Here is a 23,747-nt window from a genome sequence, read left to right on the forward strand (position 1 = left end):
CACATGGAAAGTGGTCACTCGAGTGTGTATCATCAAGGGCGAACCATTCGAAGCGCTGAGCTAGCGGAACAGTACCGACCGCAAGGTCCAAATGAGATAAATTTGTCGTGGAGGCAGACAAAAATGTGGGGACCCCAGTGTTGAGGCAGACTAGATCCGCTTGGTGGAAGACGTCTAGCAATAGGGAGCCACGTGGACATGGATGTGGAGATCCCCACAACGGGTGGTGGGCATTTAACTCCCCAACCAGCAAATAGGGGGGTGGAAGCTGATCAAGAAGATGAAGGAGATCAGCTCGTGCCATTGGTGTGGACGATGGAATGTATACCGTACATAGAGAGAATGTGTATCCAGAAAGGGAAAGACGGACGGCGACAGCTTGGAAGGAACTGTTTAAGGGGATTGGGTGATAATGGAGAGTATCATGGAGCAGAATCATGAGTCCTCCATGGGCTGGAGTGCCTTCAACAGATGGACAGACTGAAAATGAGGGAGAACAAAGCGGTCATGGGAACGCAGCTTTGTTTCCTGAAGACAGAAGATGACCGGCGAGTAGGATCATAAGAGGATCGACAATTCATCCCGATTGGCTCGAATGCCGCGGATATTCCAGTGGATAATGGACATAGGGGGAACAGAAAATGGAGGAACGTGACCAAGGGTGCTGTCAACTCAACGACTGCTCAGAGCTTGCGACCGACAGCATGGAATGGCATTCAGTTGAAGGCAGAAGATCCTGATCCATAGGTTGGTCAGGAGCAGCTCCTGCCACCAGCGATCGGCCGGTTGACCGGCCACCAGCAGTACGCCTCGGCGACACAGAAGACGGCCGAGGGCGATTTCCGCCAGGTGGTGCTGTAGATGGGACACGCCTTGGCGGAGAAGGAGAGGAACTGTGTTTCTTCGTAGCCTTCTTGGAAGTATGATGTTTAGATGAAGGAGGAACCGATGGTTGTGAAGTTGCGGTACGTAAAAACTCTTCACGAGAATGCTCTTTTTTCGAAGACTTGGCGTCTGACTTTTGGGCTCGAGATTTAGCAGAACCCGACGAAGGGTGAGCCATTGAGTGGGCAGACGAAAGTGGTGAGGTTGAACGGGCAATCTTTGCGCTGGCCGATCTGACGACCGTGGTACTAAAGGTGAGGTCGCAAGTCTGTGTGGCCGCCTCCTTTGTTGGCCGAGGAGAAGCAAGGACAGTGCTGTATTTTCCTTTCTGAGGCACGGTGGGCTGCCAACTGGCGAATAATTTTCGAGGAGCAAAGGTCGACACCTTTTCCTTCACTCTGATTTCCTGGATGAGTTTTTCGTCCTTATAAACGGGGCAATCTGGAGAGGAAGCAGCGTGGTCACCCATACAGTTGATGCAGCGAGGGGATGGAGGTGGACAATCACCCTCATGGGCATCCTTGCCACACGTAACACATTTGGCTGGATTGGAACAGGACTGGCTAGTGTGATTGAACCGCTCACATCGATAGCAACGCGTAGGGTTTGGGACATAAGGGCGAACGGAAATGATCTCATAGCCTGCTTTGATTTTTGATGGGAGTTGAACTTTGTCAAATGTCAAGAAGACAGTGCGGGTTGGAATGATGTTCGAGTCAACCCTTTTCATAACCCGATGAACAGCCGTGACGCCCTGGTCAGACAGGTAGTGCTGAATTTCTTCATCAGACAATCCATCGAGGGAGCGTGTATAAACGACTCCACGCGAGGAATTTAAGGTACGGTGCGGTTCCACCTGGACAGGGAAGGTGTGGAGCAGAGAAGTATGCAGCAATTTTTGAGCCTGGAGGGCACTGTGTGTTTCCAACAACAGGGTGCCATTCCGTAATCTGGAACAAGACTTTACAGGACCCGCAATTGCGTCGACACCTTTCTGAATAATGAAAGGGTTGACCGTGGAAAAGTCGTGACCTTCGTCAGACCAAGAAACAACAAGGAACTGTGGCAACGATAGAAGAACCGTCTGTGGCTGAGACTCAGTGAACTTACATTTGTGAGCAGACATAGTTGAAGGTGAGGAACCATTGCGGAAGAATCCCCCATGATTACCGGCGTCTCCGATGGCGCGCTCCTCCCTTGTGGGGGCCCTCACCGAGGGCACACCCGCCTTAGGTGATTGTTCACACCTCAGGTCACACCTCCAGACAAACGGACGGAGGGACCAATCGGCACTTTCGGAAGGTATCAGCTCGGGTAATCACCCCTCCCTGGGCCTGGCCGTTACCAGGGGGTACGTACGTGTCCTACCTGTCTACCCGGGGTGGTGAATTACGCGTTACCCCGTCACCGGCTACGCATGGAAGTGTGTGGGTCGGCCTTCAGACACGCACAGGGAGGAAAAAAGAGAAAGGGAAAGGAAGGAAGAGGGGGTCTCAAACGCCACAGCGGAGAAAAGGGCAAGGAGAAGAGGGAAAGAAAAGAGAAGGACAGAGGAAGGACGAGGACTTGTAAGTGCAGAAAGCAAGGAATTTGGAACAGTTTCGAGCGTCCGTCTCCGGACGTAGGCACAAACCATACTCCCAGAAGGGGAGAAAGGGAAGGAAAGAGCCAGATGTGAGGGGGGGGGGGGGGCGAAGATGGGGGACGGGGAGGGATGCGGAAAGGGAAGGGAAGGTATGCAGCCCGGAAAGGAAGGAGGGCCACATTAGCTCGGGGTCCCGTGCTCGCTACGCACGTGTCCACAAAAGAGTTGTGGACCCCCTGGGGGCGAGCATACTGCATGTTTGTTTCCTAATTTGTTTTGTTCTTGCTTTACATTATTTCTTTATCCATTTCATATCCCAAGTCTTCCTTCCTGTGTGCCCACTTGCACTTTTCTCCTTAATAATCATTACAGATGTCTTTGAAGCATTTACTGTTCACGTGGTAAAACTTTGTTGTAATTTCACACTTTTCTCTCTGTCTATAACTGCAGCTTTTGTATTTTTACTAATCGTTAGTGACTTAATTAATACTTCTGTTCAGCCTCCCCCCCTCCCATTGTCCACTTATTTCCAAACATAAAGAAACCTTTCATTTTCAAATGATTAATGACTAGTTTTTGTGAAGCACTGAGCTTAATTCATATTTTGTATGCAAATGCTACGGCAGTACCCTCTCTCATACCGAAAGATAGAAATGCTACTTGTCTTTATTGGTTTGAAACCAAGGTTACATTTTCACTAGATACTCATATGTGTCTTACATGATTTCAGTAAATAAGTATTTATGTACTCATGATCTCCAAGAATGTTAAAAGTAAATTCATATCAAATACTGAAGGTAGTGAAAAAACAAAACACAGAGAATGCTTTCCTCCATCACTACAGACAGGTCAACAGTTCAGCCCAACAAGAAAAAGAAAATAAATTGCAAATGGCACTGGTTTGATGAAGAGATCCATCTAGCAGTTGTCTGCAGGTGAAGATAAAACAGAGAGAACCTAATACAGTATAATCAGTTAAGGATTTGAATATTATTCCTCTATGCGAGAATATAGTATGGAATGCTGAGCTACTTTCTTCATTTGGTAAGAGGAAATAAAAGAAATTACAAACACAAATAAATATATTCCAATTAATTCAAAAAGTTCACATTACATCAAAATTTTGAGTTTGGACAGACTGTAATGTGCAAGATTTAAAAACAAATTTCACTCCTCTTCAAAAGATGGAGATGATGTAAATTAGAACAAAACAATTCCCATATCCACTGTGACTGATTTAGCTCATAAGAAGAATGAGAATCTGGGATGAAGGGTCACAAAGTAGTGATAATAGGTTATGTTGCACTTTGAACCATGGAACAGAAGACAGTAAGCGAAGGAAGAGAGACAGATGTATTTCGCGTAACAACCATGAAGGTAGAAGTGTGAAATTAGGGCTCTTGTAGAGGCTTTTATACAGTCAATTTTCCTTTGTTTTATTTGTCAGTGCAATAAGAGAGGAAATGACTAGTATTGGTGCGATGTAACCTCCTTCATGCATTGTATGGTGATTTGCAAATTGAGTATGTAGATGTAGATATAGATGGCTAAGAGGAAAAGTGACAAGAAGAAACTGGGTAGGAAATAAATACAAAGGAAAGAGGAAAGCAGGTAGATGAGGACGACAAAGAGGTAGAAGAGAGCAAGGGAGACGGGGGGAAAGCAGAAACAAGTACAAAGGGACATTGGAAAGAGGTAGAAAGGGAATTGAAAGGAAGTCTGATATTCCACCTGTATAGTAATGAGCAGAACAACCAGCAACAATTATATGGAAGTTTTGAGTTAACAGTATTCCACTTTGAGTGTATGGTCTTCACCAATGCTGGTGGTAGGGATGTGAATGTAACCAAACAATGTTCATCATACACAGAGCAATGCAACAGCACTTCTCTCATCCACTTCATCCTGAGATAGTCTGTGGTGTCTTCATCTCTTGACCTACCTCATCAGTGTATCATCTTATTGACTAAGAATGGGGTGCTAGGCAATTAGATTTTCATAATTTTTTATATTTATGGTACCTAAAGTTCAGAACTCAAATATCCATTTACCAAAGCAGTTCGATGCAATGTCAAAAACTCTTGAGACAATCAACTTTCTGATTCTGTGTGACTTTAATTCACTAAAGGTAGGACAATTTTCGAAGGTCCACACAGCTCTATCAGTAATATTTGAGTGTCTTAATAGTTGGATCACTAGTTTGAGCCCCCCCCCCACCCTCCGTTCAATACAAATACTTACATCATTTAAATGCAAAATTCAATTCATCAAACATATGATAATTAACATATATCTAATTATCATTTTGTATGACAATTGCGTGTGCCTTGGAGCGAAATACAATACTAGACAGTGCCTCTATGTAGATGAGTTAACAGTACTTGTTACCTGCATGTGTTTACAAACTTTGCAGTACACGAAATTACTATTAGTTGAAGAAGATTGCTGAAACTGAGATATCGTGCTACTGACCCAATGCTGGCACCAGTAAAATTACCTGCAGGGTGGGCAACAGGTGCTTGGGAACAACTGATTTTGGCGAATTCCACAATGCTTGGATATTTGAAAAATCGGTTCATTGGTTTAGTGCAAACTCCCTATTCATAAATGAAACAAAAACTGAGGAAATATTCTTTAATTTGAAGGCATCAAACAAAGAAAATAAGTCTGTTAAACTGCTAGGAATGATGATTGACCATAAACTTAATTGGGATAAACATATCACATACGTCTGTTCTAATCTTGCACGTGCTATGTTCCTACTTTATAAGCTTAGGAGTAATGTCATCCGAAACTTACTGCTGCATTCATATATTGCTTATATCCACCCCCATCTTTCATATGGTATTCTGCTCTGGGGAAATTCTCCCAATTCAATATCAATTTTCAGATGGCAAAAAAAAAGCTCTTCGATGTATAGTGGGTTTATCTCCTAGGGATACATGCAGGGAACATTTCAAAAAACTTAACATCATGAGAGTTCCTTGTTTGTACATCTATTATTGCTTACTACACGTAAAAGAAAACATAGCTCAATATCCCCTTAGGTCATCTGTCCACACCCACAATACAAGACGAAACCACACAATTGATCTGCCATACTCTAGACTGTCTAAAATACATAATAGTTATAAATATGTAGGCCTCGAACTGTTTAATATGCTCCCTAAAATTGTACAAACAGTATCTAAAAGTAAATTTAAGACAACATTGGGTCAATGGCTCAAAGATAAAGCATTTTACTCAGTTGATGAATGTAAAGATTGTAATATGGCAGATTTGCTGTTTTAACACAGAGAAAGGTACCTCTGCCTGTAGTAGGACCTAAATTTGTATCAATAGCTTAGGATAATGACATAATATTATCAACATGTATACTCCCTGCTTAATATAAATCTCTATAATGTTTTCCTTTTTATTGTAAAATTAACAACATATAAAATTCCAAATGTGTGCTATTGTACTACACTAACATTCATAAGATTTATATATACATTGTTATGAGAATATAACCATCTTTATACTGTAATTGAACTTATTGATGAAGCCCATTGTATAAGAAAATACTGAACGGCTAACAAAGATTCTTATTCTTATTGGATACGACATATTTTGCTATAGTAAGATTTCCACATTTGCTTCCAAAGCAGCAGATAGTGCTATGCAGCATTGTGGGTGAAAATCATATTATATTAAAATAAAAGAAGACTGTAATATCAGATGTGGATGCTGGCAATTTGTCTGGTCCTTAGATAGTACAAAAAGATGTTGCTGAAAATTCCTTACACAATGAAGTTTCAAGATTATGCACGAGAGATGCCCTTGTATATTAGTAGCAAATCCTCACAGAAAATAATCCCGTTGATTTAACACCATCATCTGTAATTCCTGAAGAAGCAATGCTACAAGTAGAAGACTTGTTCCATAACAAACTTTCCATGAAGAAAAGTATGTGACCTATGAAGAGTTAACTATGTTCAATGAACAGAATGAGCAAAAAGCTTTGATGTACCTATCTCTGACCGTGAAGATTGCCTGGAGGATTATAAGCCATAGGAGAAAAAAGCAAAACCATATAAGGGCAGCATTCCATCAATTATAAATGACTAAAACAAGACTCGAACCAGCAATCCTGTGAGTACCAGTCTCAAGCTCTACCGACAGATCCGCGTAGCCTGTTTAAAGCTGTACTACCTTTAGCAAATTGTAGCCCCTTTGAGAACTTAAAAAATAATTTTCTTATGAATTTTTGAGAGTTGCTTTTAACTACATTGAGATATTGATACTTGAGTTCTGAACTTCACATACCACAAATATAAAAACTTACAAAAATCCTATTGCCCTTTGGTCCCGTTGTAAGTGGTTGATACAGTGGTCTATCCAGATAATATCCAGACAGAGCTTCACTCTACTAAAGGTTTTGTCCACTGTCCCTTTTTTCTGTAGGGACACCATACTAAGTGTATCCTATCTAAACTACTTGTGTACTTTTCTTACTCTAACGAATGAAGGAATGTTTGGGTATTTTTTTGCTAATGTTTTGTGGATCACAGAACTTTCCAATTCATTTGCAGTTTTGTGTTTCTGCAGTGGTCATTAAACTACATGACTGAATGAATGACTTGAAATTATTATTACAACTGAAATGGATATTGAAGGGGATGAAGTGTATAATGTCTTACACCACCCCCGGCTGTGATGTAACACTGTCTATTTAGTTCTGTGGTCGTATTGTAAAGTTTTCCTTATTATTTTTTTCACTCATGCTTCTTTTGATACTGATTAGGCACTCGCTTGACCAAATATATCTCTGCAGCTGACTATTTTCATTTGTCACTGAAGGAAGGAAGAAAACAAAAAGATTACTCTTAGCTCTTGTTTTGGGAGCAGTAGTAGTGAATGGACACAAGCCACAACTGTGCTCACATATCTGATTTTGCTCAAAATATTGGTCAGTTGATAACAACTGATTTTGCCTTGATCATTTCAACTTTTTTTACACTACCTATTTTTGAGCTCATCCAGAAAGCAGAAATGAAACATGGAAAACAGGCAGCAGATTTAAAAAGATTGGAGATTCATAATTTGATAGAATGAAGCAAGATTTTTTAAAAAAATTATAATATAAGGGGAGACACATGAAGGAATGTTGGAGTGTGGCTGAAGAAGTAAAGGGTATGCAAGGAACCATGGAATGGGAAACACATGAGGGAAGAAACAAAGAAGAAATTGAAGGTTGAAATGAGACAGAAAATACAGAAATAGGGAGATAGAGAGAAGGGGAAGGGAATGAGAGAGTGACCAGGAGGCTGGGAATGAGGGAGTGCAGAGAGTGAGGGAATGGAGGGAGGGATCAAGAGCCAAGGACGAGAGAGGGCTCAAGAGTTGGGGGACAAAGGATACATTGGAAGATGGCAAGCCAATGGAAGCACGGTAATGACGGCATGGTTGAGAAGGAAGGGTGAATTGTCAGCATGTGTTCAAATGAGGCTACCAATCTGGAATAAGTATCCTATGGTAAGAAGTTGCACATTGCAACACAGTCACTGGAGCAAGAGTTTCATGTTAATCAGGGTTACTAGTAATACTGAGCTGAAATAAAGCCAGTAATATGGTTGCAAGGAGCAGTAAAAGAAATACCTTGCACATTTCATGCACGTAAGTATGTTCAAACACAGGTCTAGAAGAGAAATATTTTTCACGAGTACCCTATAATCAGACAGGATATGACAGCCATGTTGGCTGTTCTTATTACTTCATTCATCACTGAAAATTCTTCCAAATGATGACACGTGTAGGACATGTATGAGCTTCAAGTACCATGAAGAAGTCCTGATGGAGTAGTATATTACAGAAAAGAACAGAAAAAAATAGTTTTATCTTATTGGTGAATTCAGTGGGTGTTCGACAGATTCATTGTTATTTTTGGCAAATTAGTTGTTATTTCAGCCAAATATAGCTTTTTATTGCCACACCCAATGCCAATTTTGCCAAAGTCAGTGTCATTTTTTGCCAAATGAATTTAATTTTTTTTTTGTCAAATGTGCTCTTTCTTACAAATTTAGTATAATTTTTTGTCAAATGTGGTCTTATTTTTCGACAATTAGGTTGTTAATTTTTGCAAAGTCTAGTGTTTTTTGCCATACTTCGTGTTGTTTTTTTCACCAAATTCAGTGCTGTTTTTGTCGTGAGATCATTTTAAGATTATAGCTTTCATGAACATCAGCCTCAAGGAGATTAGCAGTGAAATTGTAATTTCAGCATTCAATAACTATTAGCTACCAATATTAAAAATGCCACCCTCAGGTATATAACATTTTTATCTGGAAAATTAGAAATTCGATGGAATCCTGTATAAATAGCCGATTTCACTTTATTTCGCTAAAATCTGTATTTTTGTGTTACTGTTTTCATGAAATTTTCCTGTCCCTAATTATAGAGAATGTCTTTTGAAATTTCAAGTCTGAAATATTAAGACATAAGTAACAGATGCCTTGGTGAGTCCTCCACCAAAGTATGATTGCACTGTGATCTTGGTTGATCTCTAATTGTGTGAAATCGTATTTCAGAAGATAGATTATAGCTTTACTGGCAACTAAGACATTGGCATCACAAAGAAAGATCCATGATCAGGTGGCTGATGCAGAATCTATGGATATATGGATATGGATATGTGTGTGTGCGTGCGAGTGTATACCCGTCCTTTTTTTCCCCCTAAGGTAAGTCTTTCTGCTCCCAGGATTGGAATGACTCCTTACCCTCTCCCTTAAAACCCACATCCTTTCGTCTTTCCCTCTCCTTCCCTCTTTCCTGATGAGGCAACAGTTTGTTGCGAAAGCTTGAATTTTGTGTGTATGTTTGTGTTTGTTTGTGTGTCTTTCAACCTGCCAGCACTTTCGTTTGGTAAGTTACATCATCTTTGTTTTTTGATAAATTTTTCCCACGTGGAATGTTTCCCTCTATTATATATATATATAAGCTCTTTAGATTTCAATTATGCCACTTTTCACACTAAAGTCATTGGCAGCTGCACCCCTGAATTTACAAGCTGCATGCATTACATGCCTCGCTATAAACACTTTGTCTGCTTTAATTCAATAGCGCAAATGGAAGTGTTATTGGTATGGATGCGCGGTAAACTGAAAATGAGTAAGAAAGCAGGTAAATTATGTATAAATAAAATATGAAGTACTACAACACTGTAAAAAGAATAAGGAAAAGTCAGAGTGCTCCTGATTGTGAAGCTTCCTGAAAAGACTACAGAAACCAATATTTCATGGCATGTTTGCTGTGCATTTTCATTTTATGTCTAATTTTGTCAGCCACACTTTACGAACACATACCTGTCTCAGCAGAGCCAGGCTCAACTGAAAAATGGATAACACATACGGATGAGGGTAAAATTATAGTTGTCTACAAATGCATACACCACTTTCAAAACAGATTTGGTCTATCTTTTAACACTAAGATCAATATTAAAAAGATCAATACAGCCTTGGGAAAAAAAATTTGAACAGTGTAAGACAGTTTTAGCTGGTATTATCTTTTAATAGGATGATATCCTTCAGGAAGTGGAAACAGGGACTCTAAGAATGGACCCAATGTGTTCTGAAAGTAGACTACCACTAGTACATTACACAGAAGGAAGAAGAGCGCTGTGTGTGCAGGGCAATAATGTGTTTCCTCTCATTTTCAGGAAAATTATGTGCACCTGATGTGCGAGTGAAAGCCAATCACCTATTAAGAGCAAAAGTAGATTTCCTTCTTGGTCATTAAGTAATAATTATGCACTGCACATCAAAGTATACAACAGATTAACATGAGACATTGGGTATTTACCATGCAGCATACCACTTTTGTTGCATATAGTAGCATGCATTCCACAGTAAAAGTTATACTATTATAAGGAACACTGGTGTTTGATGCATTTAACTAGTAAGGGAAGAACAGTGAGATAGGTAAATGTAATTGCAACTTACAGTGATGATAGCAAACAAAGATACATTGTGTTAAAACATCAAAAGCAACAGCACACACTTTTAAAATCTGAAACAGTGAATTAATTAGGAAACATCTATAACACCCAAAGCTTGCTCAAAGTCAGTCAAAAGCAGGCAAATTAACAAGTTTCCACACTGTAAATTTATAAGACAATCATTTTGCAAGCAAATTTTTAGTATCATTCTTTTAGGACACTCTAGAGAGATGTGGCCAAACAGCTTAAGTTCTTCATTTAAAGACATTATTGTTTAGACATGCTATTACCATATCTAAAGACCACAAGAATAAGATGTGCAAGACATTCACACTTTGTTTCATTTTATATAACTCATCGGATGTAATGTGTTAAGTAAATTGGTAATAAAAAATTACCACTGGCAGGTACATTATGAGCAAACATTTTCCACTAACACTGGTATAATTTCTGATCATAAATACTTTACACCAGAGAATATAGGCTACGACAAATGTTTCTCATGATCACTAACATATGGTGAAATAAATAAATAAAAATGGAATGCATAAAATTAATTACAAAGTTCATAAACAATCAAAATCTAAACAGCTGAATAACTTGAAGTTTTGAAACAGTAAAGCAAGTATTCGTCTGACCTTCTCTCTATGAAATCCAATACCCATGTTAGTGTAGCACAACAGTAAAGCATGTTGGTATTTACTGTCACTTTCATTAGGAAGGAGAGGGGGGGGGGGGGGGGGGGAGAGGGGAGAGGAAGAATGGGGTGAGCTCCTACTCTTTCCTATGGAAGTAAACTGATTAACCTACAATCAAGGAACTATTGGCTGGTTGTTCCCTCACAAACTGTAACTTCACATGTGAGACCTGGACTGCAAATAAATGCTGTCTCTGAAGCAAGATATGTTCGTGATATTTCAAAATAAGTTATATCACTTATTATACCATACCCATAAAAACTAATGTCATTTTTTAGCTGATACACATAGTGAATTGTTCGCACCTTTCTGAAACCTGCAGGGTGTACAAGACCACAATTACAAAGTGTTGGGACCTTTTATGATTTCAGGAATTCTCATCCACAGAAGCAAAGCTAATAAAATTTGTATTCTCAGATACTTGAAAATATTAGGAATTGTTATGAAAAGACATTTAGAATAGATGTGATGAAGTGACAAGTTTTCTCATTTCTACTCAGAATCTTAGGTGCCAAAGAAGCTGCTATTTAAAATATGATGTAATTTTTTTCAGTGCACTGTGAATAAAAATACAGAACATTCAATCTGCCAATTTCATGAGAAGTATCAACAGAAAGGGCCAATTTCATTTACTGGCCACATGTTTGAAATAATGAGAGAAAACTTATTTACATACTTTACAATTTACCACTGGGCTCACTTGATGTTTCATAGCCAACAATAAAGCCTCAGTATTAGGTTCAAACAGTAGTATGCTTTGTTATATCAGATTTTTCTCCATTGATTTTATTTCAGTTCCCATATATCCAAGGTTTTTCCTATCCATATGAGCTGGCAAAAATTGCTTTCTGTTTCAGGGTGATTACCTAAACATATTGGCACACCAGTATAACTGAAATAATATGATACACATTTTTACTTCTGGTTTTATAAATTACACAGTGACAAAATTTTATGCACCTACATACAAACTGTGCCTTTGGCTTTTTATTCATAAGACATTTGAAAATGTATGCCATATCTGAACCTGTCTGGTACTTTGAAGTAAAGTAAGTTAATTGCAGTCAAGATGCAAGGATGGTGTTATGCAATGAATGGTTTAGCTTCCTTCCTGAAACTTTGAATTTTTTGTACATGTTGCACAACTTTTTCAGTTATGCTTATAGTGTACCTTTCAGTCTTGACTGGAGTTAGTCCGCTACATTGAATAATACTCTCTCTGCTCGGTACATGATATTTTGATCCCAGATGTTAGTCAACTTGTACCTCATCTTCAAACGTAATTGTGCCTGATCTGTTGTTAATGAAAATTGGATCATAATGTTGGAAGGAACTAATTAAAGAAGTATTCAATTCCTCTTATTATGTGCTGGTTGGTTGGTTGATTGGTTAAAAAGAGGGGGGAAGGGGCCAAACTATGAGGTCATTGATCCCATGTTCCTAATAAAACAACGCCACAAGTGTGATCATAAAATGGACGAGACATATAACACAAAATGGAAAGAAAGGAAAAACCACAAGAACGAAAGAAAGGCAACAAACACTAAAAGGAACAAAAGAGAACAAGAAAATATGAGAGAGATGCTAGAAACAGAAGAGAGTAAAACAAGAAAGCAGATTACAGTGGCTGGCCAACCATGAGAATAAAAAGAAGAAGCAAGCCACTCTGCAACACAGTAAAACTTCCATCCTAAAAGCATTAGGGTAGAGGACACAGAGGGACAAAGGACATGTGCTAAAACCTACATAGAAGTATAAAACCCACTCTCACAGATAAAATGTAAAACTAAAGCTGCTGCTGAGTCATCGTTACCCAACACCATAGGCAGAGAGCTGGGAAAGTTAAAAGTCCACCGAAGAGTGGCTAAAAGTGGGCAGCCCAGCAAGAGGTGGACGACTGTCATTTGGGAGCCACAGCGACACAGAGTTGGGTCCTTGGGTCACGACGGAATAGGTAACCATGCGTTAGCCATGTATGGCCAATGCAGAGCTGACAGAGGACAACTGATTCCCAGCGAGAGGACCAAAAGCCGGAAAACCCTAAGACTTAAGACAGAACGCAGGTCAGCTTCAGAGATGCTCATCTCCAGAAGCAGTTTCTGCATCGCCTGTTTCGCCAGCCTGTCGGCAAGTTCATTGCCTGGGATTCCGATGTGTCCTGGGATCCACACAAACACCACTAAATGACGGGACCATTCCAGTGCATAGATGGACTCCTGGATGGATGCTACCAGAGGATGGCAAGGGTAGCACTGGTCATTAGCTTGTAGGCTGCTCAGTGAGTCAGTACCCAGGAGAAATGACGCACCAGGGCATGAGCGGATGTGGTCAAGAACATGAGATATGGCCGCCAGCTCTGCAGTGAAAACACTGCAGCCATCTGGCAAGGAGTGCTGTTCAGTATGTCCTCCATGAACATACGCAAAGCCTACGTGAGCATCAGCCATTGAGCTGTCCGTGTAAATCACGTCAGAGCCCTGGAACACATCAAGAATCGATAGGAAGTGACAGTGGAGAGGTGGGGTTAACAGAGTCCTTAGGGCCATGCAAAAAAGGTCCAGACGAAGATGTGGTCAAGGCTTACACCATGGAGACATACGTGAATGGACTGCAAGTAGAGGTGGTAAAGTGAAGGACTCCAGTTCAGAGAGAAGGGGCCACACGCGAACCACAATCGTTAGCCCCAACCTGGGCCGCTGTTGCGGTAGATGAACTGTCGCGGCTTGGAAAAGGAGACAGTAATTTGGATGCTCAGGAGAACTACGAATATGTCCAGCATAACTGGTGAGCAGTTGTGCACGTCTGATCTGCAATGGAGGGACCCCAGCCTATGCCGGTACACCAGTCACCGGTCACCAGACTCATCCTAAAAGCTCCTGTCACTAGTCGAGCCCCGCAGGGTCAAGTAAATGCAAGGCTGAGGATGTTGCTGAACTGCAAACCACAACCCCATAGTCAATTCTGGATCGGAAAAAGGCTCTGTAGAGTTGCAGCAGCATAGAGTGATCTGCACCCCAATTGGTGTTGCTCAGGCAACGGAGGGCATTGAGGTGCTGCCCGCACTTCCACTTAAGCTGACGAAGGTGAAGAAGCCAAGTCAATCGAGTGTTGAAAATCAGTGCTAAGAATCAATACATCTCCACTACAGGGAGTGGATCATTATGAAGGCAAAGTTCTGGGTCCAGACGAACGGTATGACACTGACGGTAGTGCATGACACATGACTTTGTAGCTGAGAACTGGAAGCCATGGGCTATAACCCATGACTGTGCCTTATGGATGGCTCCTTGTAGGTGCTGCTCAGCATCACCAGTACTGGTGAAGCTGTACGAAATGCAGAAATCATCTGCATACAGGGATGGTGAGACTGAAGGCCCTACAGCTGCTGCTAGACTGTTAATGGCCAATAAAAAGAGATAGACACTCAATACAGAGCCCTGCGGGACGCCATTCTCCTGGATATGGGGGGCACCAACTTGGACACGGAAAGTATGAAGCAACAGGAACTTTTGGATAAAATTCGGGAGTGGGCCCCAGAGACCCCACTCATACAATGTGGCATGGATATGATGTCACCAGGTCGTGTTGTACGCTTTACGTAAGTCAAAAAAGACAGCAGCCAGGTATAGGCATCTGGAAAATGCTGTTTGGATGGCAGACTCGAGGGATACCAGATTATCAGTGGTAGAGCAACCCTGGCGGAAGCCGCACTGACATGGGACCAGGAGGTTATGTGACTCCAGGACCCAACTCAACTGCCGACACACCATATGTTCCAGCAGCTTACAAAGTATGTTGGTGAGGCTAATGGGCCGATAGCTATCCACGTCAAGCGGGTTCTTACCAGGTGCTCTCACACCAGTGCAATGGAAAGATACCATCGCACCAGATCCGGTTGAAGACGACGAGGAGATGCTGCTTGTAGTCAGGTGAGAAATGTTTAATCATCTGACTGCGGATTCGGTCTGGTCCAGGAGCTGTGTTGAGGCAACTTGCAAGGGGGATTTATAGGGTTCACTGTGGCATGTAGTGAACGAAATCACTTTCCCTTCCATCCACCGTTTGAGAGCGTGAAAGGCTGGGGGGTAATTCTCCTATGCAGAGGCGCAAGCAAAATGCTCAGCAAAGTGCTCGGCAATCTACATCTACATCTACATTTATACTCCGCAAGCCACCCAATGGTGTGTGGCGGAGGGCACTTTACGTGCCACTGTCATTACCTCCCTTTCCCGTTCCAGTCGCGTATGGTTCGCGGGAAGAACGACTGTCTGAAAGCCTCCGTGCGCGCTCTAATCTCTCTAATTTTACATTCGTGATCTCCTCGGGAGGTATAAGTAGGGGGAAGCAATATATTCGATATCTCATCCAGAAACGCGCCCTCTCGAAACCTGGCGAGCAAGCTACACCACGATGCAGACCGCCTCTCTTGCAGAGTCTGCCACTTGAGTTTATTAAACATCTCCGTAACGCTATCACGGTTACCAAATAACCCTGTGACAAAACGCGCCGCTCTTCTTTGGATCTTCTCTATCTCCTCCGTCGGACCGATCTGGTACGGATCCCACACTGATGAGCAATACTCAAGTATAGGTCGAACGAGTGTTTTGTAAGCCACCTCCTTTGTTGATGGACTACATTTTCTAAGCACTCTCCCAATAAATCTCAACCTGGTACCCGCCTTACCAACAATTAATTTTATATGATCGTTCCACTTCAAATCGTTCCGCACGTATACCCCCAGATATTTTACAGAAGTAACTGCTACCAGTGTTTGTTCCGCTATCATATAATCATACAATAAAGGATCCTTCTTTCTATGTATTCGCAATACATTACATATGTCTATGTTAAGGGTCAGTTGCCACTCCCTGCACCAAGTGCCTATCCGCTGCAGATCTTCCTGCATTTCGCTACAATTTTCTAATGCTGCAACTTCTCTGTATACTACAGCATCATCTGCAAAAAGCCGCATGGAATTTCCGACTTTGCATCAGTAGATAACATGCCATTTATGTTAACACCACGAACACCTGTTGGGGTCTGGTACCCAAGAACTCATTTGATCTTTGCCCAGACTTGGGAAGGTGATGTATGGCACCCAATGGTCGACACATACCTCTCCCAACACTCCTGCTTCTGTCGTTTGATAAGGCAAACATGGGCACAGACCTGTTTAAAGGCTATGAGGTGCTTCAGGGAAGGGCGCCACTTATGGCGCTGTAGAGCTTCCCAACACTCCTTAACTGACTCGGCGACTTCTGGCGACCACCAAGGGTCTGTCTTTTGCTGGGGCACCCTTAAGAACGAGGGATCACGTTTTCTGCCCCAGAAACGATCATTGTTGTTACCTGCCCAATCACCACATTGATGTTACCATGTGGTGCAGATCCAATGGTTACAGCAGAGGTGAAAGTTTCCCAGTCCACCTCATTTAAAGCCCATCTAGGCAGGCATCCATGGGCCTGACACTGGGGCAGTGACAGGAAGATAGGGACATGGTCACTACCACACAGGTCGTCAAGTGCTCTCCAGTGGATAGATGGGAGAAGGCCAGGACTGCAAACCGAGAGATCAATGGCCGATATGTGCCATGTGCCACACTGAAACATGTGGCAGCCCCAGTATTTAAGAGGCAGAGGCTGAGTTGTGACAGTAAATTTTCGACATCTCTGCCTCGGCCAGTAAGAACTGTGCCGCCCCACAAGGGGTCATGAGCATTAAAATCTCCCAAGAGTAGGAAAGGTTTAGGGAGTTGATCAATCAGTGCAGTCAATGCATTCAGGGGTACTGCACCATCTGGAAGAAGATATACATTGCAGACAGGTATTTCCTGCATTGTCCTTATCCTGACAGCCACAGCTTCAAGAGGGATTTGGAGGGGCACAGGTTCACTGTATACTGAGTGCAGGACACAGACACAAACTCCCCCTACACTCTATAATAGTTGCTACAGTTCCTGTAATATCCATTATAGCCACAGAGGGCAGGGGTCTGCATTGCCAGGAACCAGGTTTCCTGGAGGGCAATGCAGAAAGCAAGTGTAAAGCTTAACAGCTGCTGTAGCTCAGCCAGGTGGTGGAAAAAAACTGCTGCAATTCCACTGGAGGATGACGTCGTCATGAGGCTGGGGCGGCATGGAACATTCAATGAGACAGTTTACGCCTCAGGGTCACCTACTGCCACCAACTTACTGCCTGAGCAGTCTATATCCATTGTGTCTGAGGGTCTGGTGAGATCTAGGTCCTCAGCGGACGCCAGAATCCCCACCCTATCCTCAGACACAGAGCTTGTAGGTAACAATGGTGTGGGTGCCACCACAATTTCCTTGGTCTTAGGGGTCTTCTTTTTGGATTTATCTCGCTGCTCCTTGGTTTCCCTCAGTGGGAGGCCTTCACTGGCTCAGTCTCTGGGACTGAGGATGAGCATGAAGTCCTACGACGAGCTGCTTTCGAGCTCTTCAGCCACAGACGAGTGTCATCTTTCCCACTAGCAAATAACTGGGAAGGGAGTGACCCAAGTGACCCCATCCTAGTGAGAGAAACCAAAGAAGACTTACACTTCTCCAGCTTAGAAGTGGGGACGGACGTCCCCGATGGTTGGGTGGGTGTTGCTCCCGAAGTAGGTGGTGTGGGAGAAACAGAGGGGGAAATGACCCCCCACCATCAAGGGGGCAGGTGCAGTCTTCTGGCTCTGAGAGGTGATAGGTTGGCAGAGCTGAAGGTGCCAGAGCTGTTGTAGCGGTGGTATAAGATGAAGTCATACATACAGGATGCAGGCATTCAAATTTTCTCTTAGCCTCAGTGTAGGTCAGTCGGTCCATGGTCTTGTACTCCATGATTTTCCTTTCTTTCTGAAGAATCCTGCAGACTGGCAAGCAAGGCGAATGGTGCTTTCCACAGTTGACACAGATAGGAGGCGGGGCACATGGAGTATTGGGATGTGATGGGTGTCCGCAATATCGACATGTGACGCTGGAAGTACAGCAGGAAAACATATGGCCAAACTTCCAGCACTTAAAGCACTGCATCAGGGGAGGGATATAGGGCTTTACATCACAGCGGTAGATCATCACCTTGACCTTCTCGGGCAATGTATCACCCTCGAAGGCCAAGATGAATGCACCAATGACAACCTGATTATCCCTCTGACCCCTGTGGACACGCCGGTCGAAATGTACACCTCGTCACTCTTAATTGGCATGCAGCTCATCATCAGACTGCAAAAGAAGGTCCCTGTGAAATATGATACCCTGGACCATATTTAAGCTCTTATGTGGCGTGATGGTAACAGAAACATCCCCCAACTTGTCACAAGCGAGTAATGCCCGTGACTGGGCAGAGGATGCTGTTTTGATAAGACTGACCCAGATCTCATTTTGGACGATCCCTCCACCTCCCCAAAGTTGTCCTCTAAATGCTGAACAAAAAACTGAGGCTTCATCATCATGAAAGATTCCCCAGCAGCTCTTGAACAAACAAGGTACTGGGGTGAATAAGACCACTGCCATTCTTTGTCTGACGTTCCTCCCATGGTGTGGCCAGGGAGGGGAACGATTTGCGGTTGTAGTTCTGCACGTTGAATTGAGCTTTTGAACACTTAGAGAATGCTGGTGTTTCACCACCAGCAAGAGATGATGAACTCAGCTTCATCGCGTGTCATCCGCTCTGATGCCACCCACTCCGACCAGGGGCCCTCCCCACGGGCGCCACCCAGCCACAGCAGAGGCCACCTGACAGGATGGCCATTGCCGGGAGTCCCGATGCCCCAGGGGGATGGGCATCTACCCTTTGGCATAATTGGGGAGTTAAGGGCACAGGCATCAGCAGAGTGATCCCTGTGTGGTCAGGGGGCTACAACCAACAGGGTACATGGTGGCCCCACCACAACAGACTGGCTACCGTGCTGGATATCAGAAGTCCATGGTCATTGTCGACGCAGAAAGCGACATTGCATAGTGCATGGTAGAAAACACACCCAGGAAGGTGTCCTCACCCAAGAGATGGCGAATGAGTGGGACTGAAATGCGACGACGAGAAAGTGGGCTAAAGATCTCAATGCGCGAAGGACACTATGCACCACGTAAGGCGCCCTTCCCCAATTGGTTCACTCTTCAAGAAACTTTTGAAGAATGGATGTCAAACCCTACAGGGGACCATCACATAAAGGCTGAAACATGTGAAACTCCTTTTAGTCACCTCCTACAACAGGCAGGAATACCTGGGGCCTATTCTTACCCCCAGGACTCGCAGGGGGGTCTTATGTGCCTTTTGTAAACTTTTTCCAATTGTTCATCCAGTAAATTAGTTGAAAAGAACATTATAACTATGTGGGGTTTTTTGTTAGAAACTGCATCACCTTGCTGAAAAAGAGAAAGACAAAACAGTGGCTAAAACAAATGAGCAAGCAGTAGTATCACAAATCATCTAAATTTGACTGTTGAAAGTGCTTTTCAACTACACAATAAGTAGAAAGTTCATTGCAAACTTCCTTGACAAGTAGCAGAGCATTGTGAATAATGTTTTATTGTTACAGATGTAGGCAACTATTTTCTTCCACTAATACCAATGTGTTCATCTAAATATTAAGCTGTAAATAAGTGGAAAGCAGCTTTCTTTCCAGTTTACTAGATTAATTTTAGTTGGTGTACTCAAAAATGATATTAAGCAGTATAGTAATAGTTTATTCTTAATAGAGAAGACAGTTTACATTTCTATGAGTGGATTGTCTTTAGTTATACCTTGATTCATTCAATGACACTGAATGTTATCCTTCTTGACGGTATCAATGGAATACAAAGAGTGGATGGATGAATGAGTGTGTTGGAGATCTGGGTTTGAGGGCGAGGTTAAGGGATGAAAAAAAAAGAATCAAACATCAAGTAGACATATTTCAAAAAGGTTGAGGTATCAAGACTAATTTGCAAAGGATATAAACTTATAAATGGAATAATATTGTGAATGAAGTGCAACAGATACATGTATTTTTTAAAAACAAATTGGTTAAGGTGAAAGTGTCACATTCTTACCTGGGTTATTGCGATTGCATAACCTTCTGTTGGTGCATCTGTACCCAAACTGCTGGCGTCGAACACACATAGGTTATCAAACTCATCACGTGGCTCTATCATAAGAGAGTGAGGCATGCCCGCTGTACAAACAACTGTTGAAGAATGTCGCACAAACACTGTCTTGTGCGGGTCGGGCGGACCTGGTCACAGATGAAATAACATACCAAACACACATTCTGTTTGTAATGAAACAACATGCAATATAATAGCAATGTTTATAAAAATACTTTTTAACTTTATCAAGGAAAAAAATAGAATAATTTAACTGATCTAAGGTAGGCATACCTGGCAGGAAATTCTTGAGAAAGGGACTACCCTGGACATGGCAGCTGCCAATTAGCACCGCTATTCGGTACTGGCCAGCATGTCGCACAGTAAATTTGACAACAGCCGTGTTAGCAGCACTTGGGTCAGTTCCTCCCAGTTGCGATACAGTTGCTACTCGGTGAGAACCCTCGGTAACTTCCACAAAGAGGTTGTCTGTGTCACATATTGGATAAGGCTGGCCATTACGTTGGTAGAACTGTTGAAAAAGTTAGATTGTTACAAACCTAAAAAGTTAGATTGTTACAAACCTAACACATACTTTGAATCAATACCTATAAAAATAATTTTACATCTGGGAAAAAAAACAGTTGTACCAGTTATACTAATGCTATATTGAGATCTGCAGTAAAGTCTAGTGGTCTCTGTACTTCTAATCACTTTTGAATTTTGAGAATGGTTCCTGAAAGGAATGTGTTGAACATGAAACTGAAAAATGAAAAGTGAGACAGTAATGATTATTAATGATACATAAGATAAACTTAATTGCTCAACAAAAAGATAGCATACCTTGTGTAGCTTCTAGAAGTCTAATACCCCAACATTCCAGTGACATGGAGATGGAATAAGCAAGGTGCATGTGATATTATTTGTGGGGCTTCTAGTTCTGCCTTCAACAGCCAGTGGTTGTTAACTCTCTAACAGGTAAGGCAAGCAGATCTGGCAGTTCACATTTTATTATTAAAGGCAATTCTCCAATACAGCTAGCACCTGGACTTTGATTTTGTAACTACATTGCAATATCTCTTGTTGCATTACCTCACCACATCCAATCCCAAAGGACAGTTATAGCGCGTATTTAAAGCAAACCCAATTTCAATTCTCATAGTGGTACTACCCACGCCACTCTTACAAAGATTAATTAAGATCATGTTCAGTACAACTGTCAGCAAGCTCCACTCCCCACACCCATGCTACGCCATATCAAATTCATTGCATGTAGTAAAATGACCTTTGCCTTTGATATTGTCATGAACAATGCCTGCCTGCCAAGTAGTTTTCAAACATTCAGCACTTAGTTGTTTCGTGATGGACTGATACTGAAAGTGTTAGAAGTTCAATTCTGAGAAGTACACACATATTCAGAAGGGGGGAAAAAAAACCAGGATACCTTTAACAGTTACAGATAGGATGTTCGTATTCACATGACACGTACATTAACATATTTTGCAGAAATGATTAGCATTTGAACCATGTTGGTCCTAAAATTCAAGGTCAACACATATCGAGGCACAACAGCACCTACCAGTAAAATGTGCCTGCGGCTCTCAATGTTGCTGTAAACCAAACTTAATGGATAAGTGCGACTTGAGTAGATGGGCAAGATGCCTCGCAGATGTATGTGCAAACCATACCGCCTAATCAGTGCATCTGAAAGACGGTACATTATTGGCATGAGAGAATACGATGCATCCATCAGGGAAATTGCTGCTCATGTGGGTCAAAGTGTTTTGACAGTGCAACAGGTGTGTGCCAAAAGTTTCACGGAAGGCTGTAGAACACAATGAGATGGGTCAGGTCGCACCACACAGACCACTCCCCGAGAAGATCAACAAGTCATCTGAATTGCATTGCAGGACAGATCTGTGCATTTTGGTTCACTACAGACAAGGGGAGTGGCATCACCGTGACTGCATTCGCACAAGACATAGAGCGCCAAGTCAAGGACTTACGGTGTGAGGTGCTACTGGGTACAACCACAAATCACAGCTGGTGCATGTCCATGGCACTGTGACCAGTGTGAGCTATGTGAATGACATTCTGCAATCTGTAGCCATACCTCTTCTGCGCAAAAACCCAGATGCAATTTTTCAGCAAGACAATGCACAACCACATGTTGCTGCCTTCTTGGTGTCACAAGATGTCACCCTTTTACCCTGGCCTGCCAGATCACCAGACTTGTCACTATCAAATATATGTGGGCTATGGTGAAACAACAGGTGCAATGCTGTGACCCAATGCCAAGCACCACAGACAAACTTTGGAACCATGTGAATGAAGCATGAATGACTGTATCACAGGACGCCATTAGCGTCATATATGTGTTGATCCCATCACACATGGAGCGAATTATCAGGGCTCATGGCGCTCCCTGTGCCTACTAGGCAACAGGACACATACTGAACCAAGGTGACTGAAATTCTACTCATTTCTGCAGAACATACTAATGTGCATATTCTGTGAATATGAACATCCTATCTCTAGTCATTCAAGGTGTTCATTTTTTTCTGAACATTAGTGTATTTCAAGCAAACAATTGTTCTTTCTCGCAGTGGTAGACATTTACTGAAGTTGAATGTCAGGTTTATAGAAACAAAGGTTCACACATCAAAAAACTGGGTAAAAATGAGTGTTAAAAATAAACATGATAACAACAATATGAGTGAAAACTGTTCATGTATGACAGATCAGCATCATAACTAGTGGGAAAAACAAGCCTGAAGAAAGGCACAGAGCTTATCTTGGTAATCTATCCACAATTAGTTAATTTTTCGTAACAACCGTTGATGAATCTGGTCGATAATATTTAACACAAGAAAGAAAAATCTCGCCAGCAACAAGTAGGCGGTTTTTGACTGAAAGGGAGGTTTCGCTAATTAAGGAGAATGTCAGTACAGCCAAGGAACTAGGAAAATTACAAATTAGAGGACAACAAGACACTCACCTGTTAAAAAGCACCAACTGCTATGAAATAATAAAACTACATTTACATTAAAACAGTAATACTTTGAAAATACTGGAGTATTACTTCTATAGCTCACCTTTACAGTGAATGTCATAGTCTCCCCAACTCTCTGAGGATCCTCCCATTCGAAGTTAACTTTGCAGTTTCCAGGTAGCAAATACTTCCCTGTTACATACTGCAATAGTGTGTGTTTTGCCTCTGGTGCCAGGGCAGGCTGTGTCATCGCTGCCAATGTTACAAGCCCTGCCACCGAGACTGAAACTACCAACATTCCGCCTGAAATATGGTAAGAATAATAAGGAACACCATTCTGCACAAATGAAGCGCCAAAAGCATACATTTCATTTCTTTGGTATATGACAAAGGGTGACTGAAAAGTTCTGGCCTAACCATGTCCTAGCTGAATGTTAGTTTAGCAACTAATAGTGCATTACTTTGCTAGCTTTCACACAAAATTTTTGATGACCTTTTTTTTTTGTTTGTTTTTTGTTTTAGATATTGAAGTTTGAAGTTTTCAAGGTGTACAA

General features: G+C 42.1%; 1 protein-coding gene across 1 annotated transcript in view; it reads right to left on the reverse strand.

Annotated features, from left to right (window-relative positions):
* The window catches only part of LOC124619611 (apoptosis-resistant E3 ubiquitin protein ligase 1), a 656,004-nt gene that overhangs the window by 115,700 nt on the left and 516,557 nt on the right, over positions 1-23,747 (reverse strand). The window contains exons 4-6 of the mRNA XM_047146114.1: positions 23,297-23,496; positions 20,496-20,733; positions 20,169-20,350 (exon numbers count right to left, since the gene is read on the reverse strand). Coding sequence (XP_047002070.1) covers positions 20,169-20,350; positions 20,496-20,733; positions 23,297-23,496 — 620 coding nt within the window. The remainder of the gene's footprint in view (positions 1-20,168; positions 20,351-20,495; positions 20,734-23,296; positions 23,497-23,747) is intronic.

Source organism: Schistocerca americana, chromosome 6 (assembly GCF_021461395.2).
Source record: "Schistocerca americana isolate TAMUIC-IGC-003095 chromosome 6, iqSchAmer2.1, whole genome shotgun sequence".
In the NCBI taxonomy this organism is placed as follows: Eukaryota; Metazoa; Arthropoda; class Insecta; order Orthoptera; family Acrididae; genus Schistocerca; species Schistocerca americana.